At 37.9% G+C, this 16,681-nt stretch overlaps 1 protein-coding gene across 6 annotated transcripts in view; it reads left to right on the plus strand.

Moving 5' to 3' along the window:
• The window catches only part of LOC147380395 (uncharacterized), a 36,259-nt gene extending 20,423 nt beyond the window's left edge, over positions 1–15,836 (plus strand). For all 6 annotated transcript variants that reach the window (XM_086431758.1, XM_086431761.1, XM_086431757.1 and 3 more), the window contains 5 exons: positions 11,093–11,149; positions 11,723–11,782; positions 11,883–12,113; positions 12,752–14,038; positions 14,880–15,836. In XM_086431758.1, coding sequence (XP_086287884.1) covers positions 11,093–11,149; positions 11,723–11,782; positions 11,883–12,113; positions 12,752–14,038; positions 14,880–15,473 — 2,229 coding nt within the window. In that variant the 3' untranslated portion in view covers positions 15,474–15,836. The remainder of the gene's footprint in view (positions 1–11,092; positions 11,150–11,722; positions 11,783–11,882; positions 12,114–12,751; positions 14,039–14,879) is intronic.
• Positions 15,837–16,681: the final 845 nt, after the last annotated feature.

A 16,681-nucleotide genomic window follows, 5' to 3' on the forward strand; every position in this document is an offset into this window, starting at 1 on the left:
GAGTAGGCGAACTTCCACCGCCATCCAAATACTAGAGACTTCCAGATTCATATCCCCCACCAACCGTCCTCTTCGTCTTTAAATCCTGAAAAACACAATATGAGGGGTAAAACATCATGGAATAATGAAGAGATTGAGTTAACTTATTGATGGACATTAAACTAAAAGGAAATTTAGAGATATAATACAGAAGATAAAGAAAGAGTAGAATAGGGAACGACAGTTCCAATACCAGAAACCCTAAAAATAGTACTATCAGCAAGAGTGACAAACTGAGACAAAGAGAAGAATGTTGAATGGATGAAAACACACCTGATGACCCAGTCATGTGATCTGACGCCCTTGATTCAATGACTCAAGGGGATGAAGATGAAGTAAGACAGGATATACCTAAGTGAGTTAGTGTCGCAGTGTTGGAGGACAAGGCACCAGGTTGAGGAGGATAAAGTAACTTGGAATACTCATCACGAGATATAGTAACCATATCTACATGGGAAGCCACCTGATGAGGAGGATCAACAAAATTACCACCATTAATGTCACTAGAAATAGCCTGATTGGCCTAGTTTGTGGACTGACCATGTAAATCCCAACAGAAATCCACAGAGTGACCATCAAGTCCACAATGAGTATACTTTTTAGGTGCATCACGACCACGACCCCTACTAGAATCACGACTCCTCCACGACCTCAACCATGGTTACCATGATACCCACGACCACCACTACGACCAATATTATGGCCAGTACCATGATCTGGACTTCCAGAAACAGTCAATGTTGATCGGTCAGATTCAGACACAAATGATGTAGCATCAGAACTGTAGAAATTCTTATAAGGGTTTCTTGGTTATTTCTAATCTTCCAAGGGTTCTTTTGTTATTAGTAACATTCTTATGATGTTAATATATATATGAGAGAGAGAATAAAACAACTCTTCTTCATCTCTTTTCTTCTTCTCCACAAAAATCCTAATCCTAAAACTCTCAAATCTACTTGGTATCAAAGCTCAAAATCAATAAGGACCTTAGATACAAATTTAAAGAAAAATGAGAGAGACAAGAAAACTCTCTTACTTGCTGCGTCTGATGATGTCAGTAGCCGGCGTTCTGACGTCATCTGACGCTGTTTTCGTTGTATATTTTGACATTTTCTTATTGTTTCTAAGAGAGGGTGATTTTAGAGAATTTTAGGAACAAGTTTCATGCGATTTGGTGTTGTTTTGAGCAAGTTATGATGTTTTTAGTGAAAAATCAACAAAAATGACGGAAATTCAGGATCTGTCATTTTCTCTCGTTTGTTCATTTCGATTACTTGTTTCTGAGTTTGGACTTGAGTAGTTTGGTCGTTTTTTTATGAGGAATTAATGGTGGTGGCTGTTGATCGATTGGTCAAATATTGAAGCTTCGGTGATCCTTTCTTTGGACCCCTTTTCTGTTTTTTTTTTTTTTTTTTTTCTGAAAATGGTGCTTTTTATGCAAATCTGATTTCTTGTGGTATTTTCTGATATGGATTGACTTGTTTTCCATATTCTAATGCTTGCCATGTGTTGTTAAAGAGGATAATAAGTGTGTTTCTCCATCGGGTGAAGTGTACATCAACTTCGGATATCTAGTGGAGTGTATTTCGTGCTCACAAGGTGTTTCTTGATTTTTTTTTTTTAAGTTTCTTTACAATGTCTGAGGTTAGTCAGTCTTCGAATGTGTCTTTGAATGGTGAAGGGAGTATAAGTAATCCACAAAGTATTGCTCCAACTCTTCAGATCACTATAGTGAAGCTAGATGGCCATAATTTCCTTGCTTGGTCTAAATCGGCCATACTATACATTAAAGGAAAAGGCAAAATGGGATATTTGACCGGTAGGTTACCAATTCCTGATTCTGAAGATCCAACCTTTGACAAATGGGATGCAGAGAATGCTATTGTTATGTCTTGGTTACTCCATTCTATGCAACCCGACATTAGCAGTAATTACTTATTTTTGCAAACCGCCAAGGAAATATGGGATGCAGTTACAGAGACATATTCAGAAGTAGGCAACACAGCTCGTGTGTATGAGTTGCGCCATAGAATTTGGCAGATGAGGCAAGGTGATAAGTCCTTGTCTACATATTACTCCACTCTCCGACGTCTATGGGAAGAGTTGGATCATTATCAGACATTTCGGGCCCATTGTTCTATTGATGCTATTGCATATAAGAAGTTGGTTGAAGAAAATCGTGTATTTGAGTTACTTGTCGGTTTAAACTCCGAGTACGAACAAGTCAGGGTTCAAATTCTAGGAAAGGAGCCTCTTCCATCATTAACTACAGTATATTCCTATTTGCATCGTGAGGAGTGTCGTCGCAATGCTATGCTCCAACCTACCATTCATGAGAGATCAGCCTTAGCCTCGATGTCCCAAAGAGGAGGTCGCAATAGTAGTCGTGCTCGAGGCGGTGATCGTTCAGGGACAACTGTTGATGATAAAGATAAGTTGAAATGTGACAATTGTGGTCGTACTCGCCATACTAAGGATATTGTTGGGATCTTCATGGCCGTCCATCACATAGAGATTCATTCGCCGTTGGCCAAGGAGGTAGTCGTTACAATAGTGGAAGGGGTTCAAGTGCTCTTTCTATTACTTCCATGGAGACATTAGAGCCTATTCCAACTTTAACACCGGCATCTGATAGTACTAACCTCTCTCGAGGTGAGATTGAGGCTTTTCGGCATTTTATGGCTCAATTGGAGCCTCCTAGTACGGCTTCTACATCTGCGATCGCTTACTCAGGTACTTCGGCCTTAGCCTTCAGTGCATCTATTTCTACTCCTAACAGCTCTTGGGTTATTGATTCAGGGGCATCGGATCATATCACTAGTATGTTTTCATTTTTTTCATCCTATCATATATGTTCTGGTAGGGACAAAGTAAAAGTTGTCGATGGTTCTTATTCTTCTATAGCTGGCAAGGGTAGTGTTATTGTTCATCCATCTATGACCTTATCATCTGTTCTTCATGTTCCTAATTTTGCTTTAAACCTCCTTTCTGTGGGTCATATCACGAAATCATTAAATTGTAGTGTCACTTTTTTTCCTTCTCATTGTGTTTTTCAGGACTTGGATACGAGGAGGATGATTGGTACGGGGCATGAGGAAGGAGGACTTTATTTTTTGGATCCCCTATCATGGGTTACTACCTCAGTCCAGAAGCTTCCATCTACTGTTCGGAGTGGCCATTGTTTTGAGGAGTTATTACAGTGGCATAGGCGCCTTGGCCATCCCTCTTTTTTGTTGCTTAAACGATTGTTTCCTCAGTTATTTTGTTCTATTTCTGTGTCAGATCTTCAGTGTGAGATGTGTGAATTTGCTAAACATTGTCAAACCTCTAATCCTGCCAGTGGTAACAAAAGTAGTTCACTTTTTTCTCTTGTTCATTCTGATGTGTCCCTACCTTCCCCAGTTATCTCATTACGTGGTTTTCGTTATTTCGTTACATTTGTGGATGATTTTTCTCGTGTTACTTGGGTTTACTTACTCAAAGCTAAAAGTGATGTGTATTCTGTATTTAAACTCTTTCACAAAATGATTGAAACACAATTTTGTGTAAAAATTAAAATCCTTAGATCTGATAATGGTGGAGAATACATGTCTGATGGTCTTGCTTCATTTTTTAGTGAGCATGGTATCATTCACCAAACCACTTGTGTAAGTACTCCTCAACAAAATGGCGTGGCTGAGAGAAGAAATCGTCACTTATTGGAAGTTACTAGAGTTCTCTTATTTACTATGAATGTACCGAAAGTATTTTGGTCGGATGCTCTCTTAATTGCTACGTTTCTTATTAATCGCATGCTTTCGTGTGTCTTGGGATTTAAAATTCCCATTGAGGTTTTGTCTTCTCCTGATAAGGTGTTTCTCATTCCCCCCAAAGTCTTTGGGTGTGTGTGTTTTGTTCATGTCTCTCGCGCTGACCGCACCAAACTTGACCCTAAAGCCATCAAATGTGTCTTTCTTGGGTATCCTTCTAATCAAAAGGGTTATAAATGTTATCATCCCCCTTCTCGTAAATATTTTGTATCTATGGATGTAACATTTTTTGAGTCTACCTCCTTTTATTCCTCTTGGAACACATCTCTCCAGGGGGAGACAAATGAAAGTAGAGAAATGTTTTTTCCCCAAGAGTTGTTGTCTTGTCCTCTTCCTCTTCCTTCTAACAATGTTGATAGTAGTCATAATAGTGGTGATGATGGCCAGGGGGAGATTCCTATTATACAAGAGAAAGAATTACAAGTTGACAATAATAATGGCCAGGGAGAGATTCCTATTGTACAAGAAGAGAAAAAATTACTTACGTATTCTCGACGTGACAAAGGCACTAAAGAGAGTCCTCATGAGCCCAACAAAGAATCCTCCCCAAATCCATCGGTCAAAGGTAATATCCCTGCTCCTGAAGTTGATAATTCTAATCTTCCCATTGCAATTAGAAAAGGTGTTCGGTCATGTACTCGACATCCTATCTCCAATTTTGTTTCATATGATGCTTTGTCTTCCTCCTATCGTGCTTTTGCTATTGCTTTGTCCTCAATATCTATTCCTCGTAGTGTTGTTGATGCCCTGTCTCAATCAAGTTGGAAAAAGGCAATGAAGGAGGAAATGCAGGCTCTTGAGAAGAATAATACTTGAAATATGGTTGTTCTTCTTAGAGGAAAGAAACCAGTGGGATGTAAATGGATCTTTACTTTGAAGCATCGCCCAGATGGATCAGTGGATAGGTATAAAGCCAGACTTGTCGCCAAGGGTTACACTCAAACTTATGGCATTGACTACTGCGAAACATTTGCTCCGGTAGCAAAAATGAACTCTATTAGAGTGTTGTTATCCCTTACAGCCAATCAAGATTGGCCATTGCTACAATTTGATGTGAAGAATGCTTTTCTGCATGGTGACTTGGAAGAAGTGTATATGATACCTCCTCTTAGTTTTAAATGTCCAGCTATTGAAGGGAAAGTGTGTAGACTAAAAAAGACGTTATATGGCTTGAAACAGTCTCCTAGAGCATGGTTTGAAAAGTTTCACTGTGCCATGGTGGGGTATGGTTACAAGCAGAGTCAAGCTAACCACACATTATTCATTAAATATTCCAATGAGAAAATTACTGCTCTCATAGTCTATGTTGACGACATTGTAGTGACTGGTAATAACTATGGTGAAATGAAAAAATTAAAATACCAGTTAGCAAAGGAGTTTGAGATTAAGGACTTAGGTCAATTGAAATACTTTCTTGGGATTGAAGTTGCTAGATCAAAGAAGGGTATTTTCATCTCGCAGCGGAAGTATGTTATGGATCTCCTTCATGAGACAGGTATGATGGGTTGCAAGCCTTGTGATACTCCCATAGAGTCAAACCATAGGCTTCATGAGTCTAATGGTGAACTCTGCATTGGTGTTGAGAGATATCAGAGACTTGTGGGCCGGCTTATTTATCTTACCTTAACCCGCCCAGATATTATTTATGCAGTTAGTGTGGTAAGCCAATTTATGCATGCACCAACTGCAACTCATTTAGATGCTGCTTATAGATCCTAAGGTACTTAAAATCCACTCCTGGACAAGGTTTATTATATGCTTGTCATGGTAGTTTGCGTGTTGAAGCCTGCGTAGATGCAGATTGGGCAGGATCAGTGTCAGATCATCATTCCACCTCTGGATATTGCGCATTTGTTGGGGGTAATCTTGTTTCTTGGAGAAGTAAGAAACAGACAGTGGTTGCAAGATCCAGTGCAGAAGCTGAGTTTAGGTCTATGGCTCATGGGGTGTGCGAGCTTCTATGGCTTTAAATCCTCTTAACCGAATTGAACTTTCCTATTCATGGGCTGATGAGTTTGTATTGTGACAATAAGGCAGTCATTAGTAAATTCATAACTCAGTTCAACACGATAGAACTAAACACATTGAGGTAGATAGGCACTTCATCAAAGAAAAGTTGCAGTTTGGACACATTTGTACTCCATTCGTGCAAATTGAAGATCAGTTGGCTAACATCCTTACTAAGGGGTTGGGTAGTTTACATTTTCATAGCATTGTTAACAAGTTGGGCATGAAAAATATATATGCACCAACTTAAGGGGGAGTGTAGAAATTCTTATAAGGGTTTCTTGGTTATTTCTAATCTTCTAAGGGTTCTTTTGTTATTAGTAACACTCTTATGATGTTAATATATATATGAGTGAGAGAGAGAATAAAACAACTCTCTTCATCTCTTTTCTTCTTCTCCACAAAAACCCTAATCCTAAAACTCTCAAATCTACTAGAAGTTCTTTGAAGGCAAGAAAAAACTACAATAAGTGAAGGCAATTCTTTACTTGTTAGAATATGAGATTTAACAGAATTATACTCAGATTTTAAACCAGAAAGAAAACGAATAACATCCATCTCTTCTCGCTGTTGATGTAGTACAACCAAATTAGTAGTAAGGGGTTGATATACACTAAGCTTATTTCGTATATTTTGAAGGCAAGAGTAATATGTTGGTAAACTTTGGTCACCTTGCTGAACGGAAAAGAATTCTTCAGCTAACTGACAAATTCAAGAAATATTATTCTCTAGAATACATCTTACCAGCCTGAATTCAAATCTCCTTGGCAGGAGATAGGAACATCAAGTTGATACCAATGGTGGAATCCATACAATTCTACAACCACGTCATAATCTGAGCATTTTCCTGAACCCACTTAGAGTAGTGAGGATCGTCAATCTTAAAAGGATCATCTTTCAGATACTTCAACTTTCCTTTGGCAGTAAGGAACACCTCAACAGATTTCAACCAAGGGATAAAATTATCTCCATTTAATTTGATTGAGGTCATCTAAAGATTAAAGAACTTAGGAGGAGATAGAACGCTGGATTTCATTTCCATCAGAAATCACTCCACAGTAAACAAATCGCATCAAATAAACCAAATATGAAATACCAATCAGATTTGTTTTTTTATTTTTTATTTTATATATATATATATATAGCAGATCTGATTCACAAACTAGATTGCAATAACCAGATCTGATCGAATATGATTTATGTACTTACAAATCAAATCACAGATGACTAAAGTTCCATTTTTTGATAATTGCAGATATTCGAAAAGTAGACCTGAATCTCCTAGGGAAAAACACACCATCAAACGACAACTTGCACCACCAAACTACAAAGCACCAACTTCAAACATATTCACATATTGTGAGTATTCACCAACTAGAAGATTAAAACCCTAGGTTGTAATCAGAAGCCTTAGATTTTAATACCAAGTAGATCGAAGAAGAAGAAGAAAGAGAAATAGGAAGAGAATAGTAGGTTCTCAAACTTCAAGATCTAAACCTTGCTTTGATACTATGTTATTGTTTAGAAGAGAAAGTGAGATTTAGAAGAGAAGCATGGAGAGAGACTCAATAGAAAAAATCATATTCTATGAGCCTCCTCTCTTATATTTATATAAGAGAATTAGGGCTACACTAAGTGGGACGTGTGGAACTGGAAAAGACCAGTTTGCCCCCACACATCCTATACATACCAAGAACAGGTAGATTTATGATTAGTATGGTGACCATTGGAGCTTTTTTGGGTTTTAAAATGCGTGAGAATGGTCTCCTGGGTTCTCATTTACAGTTTGCCGACTATCTTTAGTCTTTCTGGAGGATTCTAGAGATCAAGTTAGGTATTTGAGGGCGTAGTTATGTTACTTCGAGGTTGTTTCAGGGTTGCACATTAATCTTCACAAGAGTAAATAGTTTGCAGTGGGCGAAATAGTTTGCAGTGGGCAAAATGGGATGTAAGGCTGACTCATTACCGTTTTCCTATTTGGGTCTTCCTTTAGGGGCTTCCTATAACAACAAAAGAATTTTGGACCAGGTGGTAGGGAAGTTAGAAATGAGGCTTAGTGTGTGGAAAGCGAGATATTTGTCTAAAGGAAGTAAGCTAACTTTGATCAAAAGTACTTTCTCAAGTATCCTTATTTATTTTCTATTGCTATTCACAATTCCCAAAGTGGTGGAGGGGACATTGGAGAAGTTGATGAGGGATTTTTTGTGGAATGATAGGGAGGGAAACAAGAAGTTCCATTTGGTGAGTTGGAAACTTATTTGTTTTCCCAAAAAGAATGGAGGATTGGGGATTAGAGGTTTGAAGAGAATAAATAAGGCCCTTTTGAGGAAGTGGCTTGTGAAGGAAAGTCATAGTTGCGAAGTATGGAGAAAATAAATATGGTTGGGATAGTAGTGAGGTGAAGTCTACCTACGATTGTTGTGTTTGGAAAGGTATAATGAGAGTATCCAATATGTTCAATAAAGGGATTAGTTTCAAAGTAGGGAAGTGAGATAGGGTGAGATTTTGGGAAGGACAGACTCTGTGGTGACTCAACTCTTTCACTTTAGTTTCCTATTTATATGCAGCCTCGACAAAAAAGAATGCAACAATCCACGATTGTCTGAATCACAATGGGCGAGATATGACTTGGGACTTGGGATTTATGAGGAATTTCAACGACTGAAAAATCAATGATGTGGCTTCACTTCTAAAGGTCACCTCTTCTTATCCATTTGTGAAAAATGGGAGTGGAAAGGGAGCAAGGACAAAATGTTCTCAACTCGTGCTTTCCATAATTTCCTTTTACCTACTTCAAATTTTTCCATGGACATATTTGGTCCCTTGGAAAATTGCATTCTTTGCTTGGACAACTTGTCTTAATAGAACTCTTACCCTATTAAACGGGGTTTGGTAACCCCAAATTTTTGTCCTCTATTGAAGAAGAATGGGGAGAGTGGAAATATTATCTTTTTTACATTGTCATTTTTCTACTCTTATTTGGTCCATCTTTCTTAACCGGTTTCAATTGTCGTTGTCGTGGGTGATACCAGATTTGGTTCTTTCTTTCTCCAAAAGAAAAGATACTTGTGGGCAACTCTTCCCTTTGCAGTTTGTTGGGGGATTCGGAAAGAAGAAATCGGAGGGTGTTCTAGGGAGAAGAAAAAGCTTCTCAGAAATTAGTTTTGGACATCATGGGCCTTTTATTTTATTAGTGCAAATTGAGTAAAGAGTTTGAAGGAGTATTCTTTGATGACTTCGTTTTCAAGTGGGATCTTATTGTTGTTAGCTTCTTTGAAGTTTTTTGGGTTGCTTTGTCCTTGTATTTCTTTTAGTTTTTCTCTTCTCTTATGTTCTTTTTTGTTCTTTGCTAGCTTGTAGGGGGGCATCTCAACCCCCCCCGCCCTTTCTTTCCTTTTGATCAATAAAGATTTACACTAATAAAAAAAAAAAAAAAAGAAAGAACCCAAACCAACTGTTGGCTTGATTTGCACCCCTCATTAACCGTATATTGTAAGCAAAATGTACGCAATTGGTAAAGAGGAAGTTCTAAGGTTAAATGGAGTCTTAGCATTAGAAGGTTGGGTGTTGGGCCTTTCGAATTTGGCTCTATTGGGCAAAGTGGTTGTGGAGATTTGGCATGGAGGTCAATAGTTTATGGAGGAAAATTGTTGTGGATAAGTTTGGAGAGAGGCGGTATGGGTGGGAAAGCAGTACAAAGCGTGGTCTTTGTGGTTGTGATCTGTGAAAAGGGATCCTCAAGGTTTTACCTTTATTCTGAGTTCGAATTAGATTTATGGTTGGGTTTAGTAATAGAGTTTGTTTTTGGGAGGATCGTTAGCATGGGGAGCATTTCTTATTGGAGCAATTTCCGCTTTTATTTGGGTTGTCCTTGAATAAGGGTATCCCTAATTCCATTTTTAAGGTGGTCACAGATAGTTCGGTTGCATGGGATTATGGTTTAGAAGGGCTTTTAATTATTGTGAGATAAAGGAGTTGGGAAGATTGATAGCTGGCTTGAATTTGGCTCTCGACTTGAGCAAGGTTTGGGTGTGGAAAGAGGCAAAAGACGGCATGTTCTCTTTTTAGTTGGACTGCCCTTTCTTGCGGTGGCTATTTGGGGGAGGGGGGGCGAAAGTCCCATCCAGGGTCGTTTTCTTGTTTGGACTATGGCTTTGGGGAAATCTCTCATTGGATCGTCTCATCTGTAGGGGTTTTTGTACTCCCAATTTTTGCTCAATGTGTTGGAAAGAGGGGGAATCTGTCAACCATCTGTTCATGCACTGTGCACTGGATTGGGAGGTTTGGGGTTTCTTCCTAATGTTGTTCAGTATGCCTTCTTGCTTTTTGGTTACGGTTAGTAGCCTCTTCGAGTTGTGGATGCACTTGGGGCCCGCATTCAGGCTAGCCAAGAGAATCCTTTGGTCCTTGATTCCTTTTGCTGTGTGTTGGGGTCTTTGGAAGGAGAGGAATTGCCATCTGTTCGAAGATAAGGATCTCTCTATGCAGAGACTATTATTTTTCTTATGGGGCTTTAATTAATTTGATATAAAGTGTTTATAGAATTTAGAGGGGTCATCATTGAGGACTTCTAGGGAAGGTGGGACCGGGTTTGTACTGTCTGCTGTGTAATTTTGTCTTTGTTGGGTCGTTGTAATTTCCTTGTTGGTCTCCTCGACCACATTAATACAATTTGCACTTAACTATAAATAAAAAAACATTGTCCAAAAGTTAAGATTTACCCCCCGCTGCAGCCCAAATGAAAAGAGCTACTTAGCAAGGAACTCTTAGACCCCAAATGACTGAAGTTGGAAAAGACGGAGAAGAATAATAGATATCAATGGAATGATAAATAGATTTATAAAGAGGACTCCATCGCCACTCTCAACTAGAATACATACTTTGCTTGCTATCATATGACAGTGTTTGTCATTGTTCCTCTTATCATTCTTTATACGGTCTCTTTAAGATATAATGGCAAACAAAGGTGTTTCGTAACGCTTACTATATAGAAAACAGCAGACCTTGCTGTTTAGAGGAAATATTTAAATGAGGTAAAATACAGTGGCCTGCTTTTCGGCCAATCATTTTTGTAATCCTATGGTTAGAGGAAATGTTTATATGTTCTAATTGGCATTTTTTCTGTTTGGTTGGAACTATTGGTTGATGCAGATTTTAGTATATATGATATCTTCCATACGGCCATTATGACCTATAAATCTGATCGTTTGACTTCTTGTACGTAAATTGTGTTGCAGATCTTTGTTAGGCAGAAAAACCGTTGCTCTTCTAAAGCACCTGAAAATCCAATAAAGGTACGTGTGCATTCGCTTGGATATAAGAAAATCAAACGTTTTTGGATATGTACGTTCATTTTTTTGTTTGATTTTACTTCAAATGGTAATGTCTTCTTACTTATCGTATTTTTTCGTGATTTCTTTGAATAGTATGTCATCGAAGTTCTCAATCCAGAACATCCCATAGATGGCCTGTCTCTCGGATTGCATAGTATGTGATTCACGTAAGGCCAGCCCCAAGTCTATGATGATGATCAGACTTACAAGAGTCAAAATAAATTGCCTAATTTGTAGTATCAAAATTTCATGGTATTATGTTTAAGAGAGCTTCTATTGCCACACCAACCTTTCCTAATGCCACCCCAAGATGTGTGCTAATTCTTTGGTGATTACCATATGAATTGGGGTGGCGTTAGCAAAAGTTGGTGTGGCAATAGAATCTCTCTATATTTAATTAGATGTTAGAACTGTCCAATTGATGCAATTTTAAGGGGTACCCTATACCTGGTGGGCCATAATATAGGCACTGGGATGGTCATGTTACTTTTTCATTAATAAAACCTAAGGAGTTTTCTTTGTTCCTTAATGCAGGCAGTTCGAAGGATGAAGACCTCACCTTTGACTGCAGAAGAGAAGTTACGCATTCAAGAGGTGAATAAATTGGGACATTCTCTGACTTCTCCTTTCTTTAAAAAATGAAACCTTGTAATCCGTAGCTATCTAGGAGTTTCATTTTTTTCTATAATTCCAGGGACTCAGGGTCTTGAAGCTCGACTGGATGTCGGTATGGAAATTTATTGTCCCGTATAGGGATCCATCTTTGCTACCTCGGCAGTGGCGAATTGCACTTGGAACTCAGAAGTCATATAAGTCAGATGCAACTAAAAGAGAGAAGCGACGTTTATATGAATCACGGAGAAGAAAATGCAAAGCTGAAGCTTTGGCTAGCTGGCAAACTGCACCTGGAAAAGAGATTAGTGAGGTCAGTTCATTTATGGTTGGCTGCCAAACAAACCTGTTATTCACCAGGATATTTCCCATATTACCTGTGTGACTTTAAAACCTGAAACACTTTTTTTTGTTAGATTTTTTTTATTTATTTAATTTTACTCCCTTTATTTGCTAGAAGAAAAAAAATGTTTTAAATGTGACTTTTTTGAAAAAACAGTGCAATTATTGTATGAAAAATGTTTTAAGAAATTTATTAAAATGAGGTAACATGTTTTAATAAGAGAGTTGCTATTGGCACCACCCCAACTTTTACTTATTACACCCCAATTAAAAATAAAGAAAATAAGTAAATAGTTGAGAATAAGTAAAAGTCGGGATGTCAATAGAATTTTTTTCTGTTATTTTTTTGCTAGATTTTTATTTTTTGGGTTTAAGATGTTATATGAGCCTAAGCATAATTGTAAACAATTATGAAAATTGTTTGAACGCGTGTTATGATGTTTTGTAAAGTTGAGATAATGATTTGAGCCGAACTTTTGTAATGTTTGAATGGTGTGATAAATAATTTAAGAAATTGGGGTGTAATAAGTAAAAGTTGGGGTGCCAATAACAGCTCTCTTTAATAATATTGAAAAATTATTTGCTCTCATTGTTTTATAATGGTTGCAGGATTATCTGGTTGATAACGCTGGTGAAGGGAATAAAAGTGGAGATGATAACATGGATGAGGAAGATGAAGCCTATGTGCACGAAGCCTTCTTAGCAGATTGGAGACCTGGAAACTCCGGGTTCCCATCTTCTCAACTTCCCCTATCAAGCCTTAGCAGAAGAGACTTGCAACCACAAGAGGGGTCGTCTTGTGTTGGTGGAACACAATTTGGTGATGGGTACATGCATGAATTTCTTCCTACTTCAGAGCAATCCCAATGTCTCCAGGCATCTCACTTCACTCATGTTAGATATAGTGCATCTTACACCATAGCTTCGAATCATTTCGATCCTGAATGGATATCCAAATCTTCGAAGGGCCAGATTAGCATGCGGCCGTATCGTGTTCGTAGAAGGAATGTTGCCCGGTTAGTCAGGTTAGCACCTGACTTGCCACCCGTAAACCTTCCTCCATCTGTTCGTGTGATCTCTCAGTCTGCTTTCAAAAGCTACCAATCTGGATCATTTCATTCTACTAAGATATCTCCAGCTCAAGTTGCAAAATCAGGATCTACATCTTTTCATGATCTCGACAAAAGTGCTGAATTGGATCTACAGATGCATCCGTTACTGTTTAAGACCCCTGAAGATGGACGCTTGGCTTGCAGTCCAATAAACTGTAGTACCACTAGCGCCTCTACTACTTTCAACTTTTTACCCGGAAATCAGCTTCTTCAACCAAACTTCCCTCAGTTTAGTAAACCTCAACGCGAAGGTTCGACAATTGATCACTTTTATAAATCTTTAAGGTCAAAGGAAAACCACCCATTGAGCTCATGTGCCATTGATTTCCATCCACTTCTGCAAAGAACAGATGATCTAAATAATGATCCAGTAGTAGTTGATTTGGAATCTTTTCAAGGAAACTCCGGGCAACATCAAAATCCTTCTGATTCTGTCATGATCGAGGCACAGGTCGACAATAGCCCTTCTGAGAAGGCAAATGAACTTGATTTGGAGATCCACTTAAGCTCTACATCTAAAGAGAGAGTTAATGGTTTGGCGGATGGTGGCAATAGAAAGGAATGCCAAAATATTAATAATCCATCTCGAGAAAATAGCAGCAGTTGTCGCAATCAGGCAATGTTTACTGAATGTAACATTGTTGGTGATCAGTATCTTCCGGAAATAGTGATGGAACAGGAAGAGTTAAGTGACTCTGAGGAAGAAATCGGAGATGTAGAATTCGAATGCGAGGAGATGGCTGATTCTGAAGGAGAAGAATCAGACTTTGAACAGCTTATCGAAGTATATCTACTTAACGCCAATATTTCGTTGCTCCTTAATTTATTTTTCATGGCATATACACTCAATTTAATTGATTTTTCAAGAATATACACTTTCAATTATTATATATTCTGGTGTGCGAATATGAAAGAACGTTTTTTATCTTATTATTTAGTACAAGCAAAGCATGCATGTTTAGCACCGCCTTTCCATTGGTCAATGCTCATTCCCATGATATCCTTCTCATGCATACAACCTCTCAACCAGTTTTTTGAGTTTGCTTTTATTATGCATTCTTACAAATTTGTTTTTTGAATTATGTCAATATGCTTGTATAATTTTGTTCTTAAATGATCTTACCATGCTGTATTTCATTGGACAACATCACTCTCAACCTGTTTAACTATGAGAAGATTATAAACACTTGTTTTGCATGGATTTTTCTACATGGGTAAAATATACATTTAGGCATGAGTGACCCCAAGTGGAAAAACAGAAAATCGAATTGAATTTTCTAAGTTACTCTACCTGACCCAACTAGCCTATATACATGCAAGGTGTAAAACTTTGATTGGCATTAAAAAGGACTTGATAGGCATGAGACATCTGCATTTTCAAAAGCCTTAGTGAATGTGCTTTGTATGCCCCATACAGCCATGCTGAGGCAAGCCTCATGTGCATTTTTGGAACTCATGTCCTTGATATGCTATTCCACTCTGAAGACAAGTAACAAGAAATTGATAATAACTCACATGTACTTGTCTTCAGAGTGGAATGGCAAATCAAGGACAAGAGTCCCAAAAAAAATTGTATAATCAATTTAAGAGCTACTAATACATTGGATGTTTATTTATGTACTTAGGAATCCACAATCGTTATGGTCGAGGAAGAAGTTTTACCCAATGAGGATTTCATGGCTCAAGAAGAGGGTGTAAGCAATGACAACTATAATCATCAAAGGTGTGGGCCAAGGATCTTGTGTGGTCCAAAAGCCAGTGTTCATGCCACCAGTAGGGGCAACAGCCGTTCCCGCAAGTCCAGAGTGATGGAAAAAAGAAAACATAGCACAGATAGTACATTGCAATTAAGTTTACATTCGTCCATGAAAGGTTCTTCGACACACTCGAAGCCTAAACACGAAGAAAGAGGAAATGGGGATGATCAAGCGGGCAAAAATCTTCCATCTCGTCCTAATAGATCCTGCAAGAGAATGCTAATGCACCCCCTGGACACGCTGCAACGGTTCCATCCGGGCACCACCATTTTCACCCCAACAAGGAAACCTAGGAAGCGTTTGTATAGAAATGATTCTTCAGGCAAATCATCACAATGCATAAGTAACGATAAGTTGGTTGATTGCCGACCTGAAGATGATACTTGTTTGAGAATAGATATCCGAACAACAAAGGAAGATGGGCAAGGCACTGCTGGGGTTCGAAGTCCTAAAGCAAATTAAGGAACACAAGCTGCTTCTTTAGGTAAATTTTTTTTTTCTTCCCTTCCCCTTTTTGTTGTAAATATAAATATGATTTTCATAAGATGTCTTGGTTTAACTTTTGGTGTTTTCGGTTTTATTTGTCCAATTTTTGTATATCTATAGCAATGTAAGGGTCAGGTCAGAAATAATATGGTTCAATACTGCCTTCAAGGTTTTTCCTCAGCATTTGTGTAATGTGAATCTTGAGGCACCTTCGGTGATTTGGATGAATGTAAAGGGGGATTATTAAGGCTGTCAATGTATCAGGTTGGAATTGAAATGTAATCTGGTTTGATGATATATATCGGGTCTTGATCATAAGATACATTGAATTGTTCTGGATCCATTGTGATAGTTTTTAATAAAGCCTTATATCAAAGATCTGCCAAAGTAATGTTCTCCACTTGACATTAGGGTTGTCGGTGGATGCATAATTTCGTTCTTTGTTTAGTGTACGAAGCGATGTTTTAGGGTCCAACGAGGACCTGAATCAATGATATATGAGCCAGTCAATATGGTATTCATTGGAGTAGAGATCTTATCATCCATTTGTGGAGAAAGGGAATCATGGATCAAGCCTGGAGTTGTACAGATTATTCCTGTATATGTTTTATGTTTTAGTGAGTAGTAGAAATTGAATTATTTGATGATCGGAATTGAACTATTTTATGATGGGAAGCAAGAACAGGAGCACATTTAGGAAATAACTTCGTTGGACATTTTTCATTTTAGGTAAAAATTTGGAGATATTTTAGTTGCTAAAATGGTAAGGGTATTGTATTCTTTATCAAAAAATGTTTGATTGTAAGGAAAATTAGGTGAAAAACGATTTGCCATGGCAAAAGAGTATTTTCACATGTTTGACGCAGCAAATAAAAAAAAATTGTTGGGAAATCGATTTGCCAGCACACACGAATCAAATTGCTTTCTTGGTTTTTTATTAGATTTCCTATTTTTTAGGCTTTAGAATAAGCTATTATATGAGGCAAATCCAATTGCTTTATCTTTTTATTTTGTGTTATTATTATTATTAAATTTTCTATTTGTTTAAAGCTTTAGAATAGGATATTATATGAGCCTAACGAGTAGTTTAGTGTGTAGTAAGTACTAATTGAAGAGCCATAGTAGTTGTGACCTCCTACTGGGAGCCTATTCAAGAGTTTAGTACTGCATTGTTTGAACTTTGA

Source organism: Akebia trifoliata, unplaced genomic scaffold (genome assembly GCF_017979445.1).
Source record: "Akebia trifoliata isolate Shusen 1 unplaced genomic scaffold, ASM1797944v1 Contig01424_ERROPOS340448, whole genome shotgun sequence".
NCBI lineage: Eukaryota > Viridiplantae > Streptophyta > Magnoliopsida > Ranunculales > Lardizabalaceae > Akebia > Akebia trifoliata.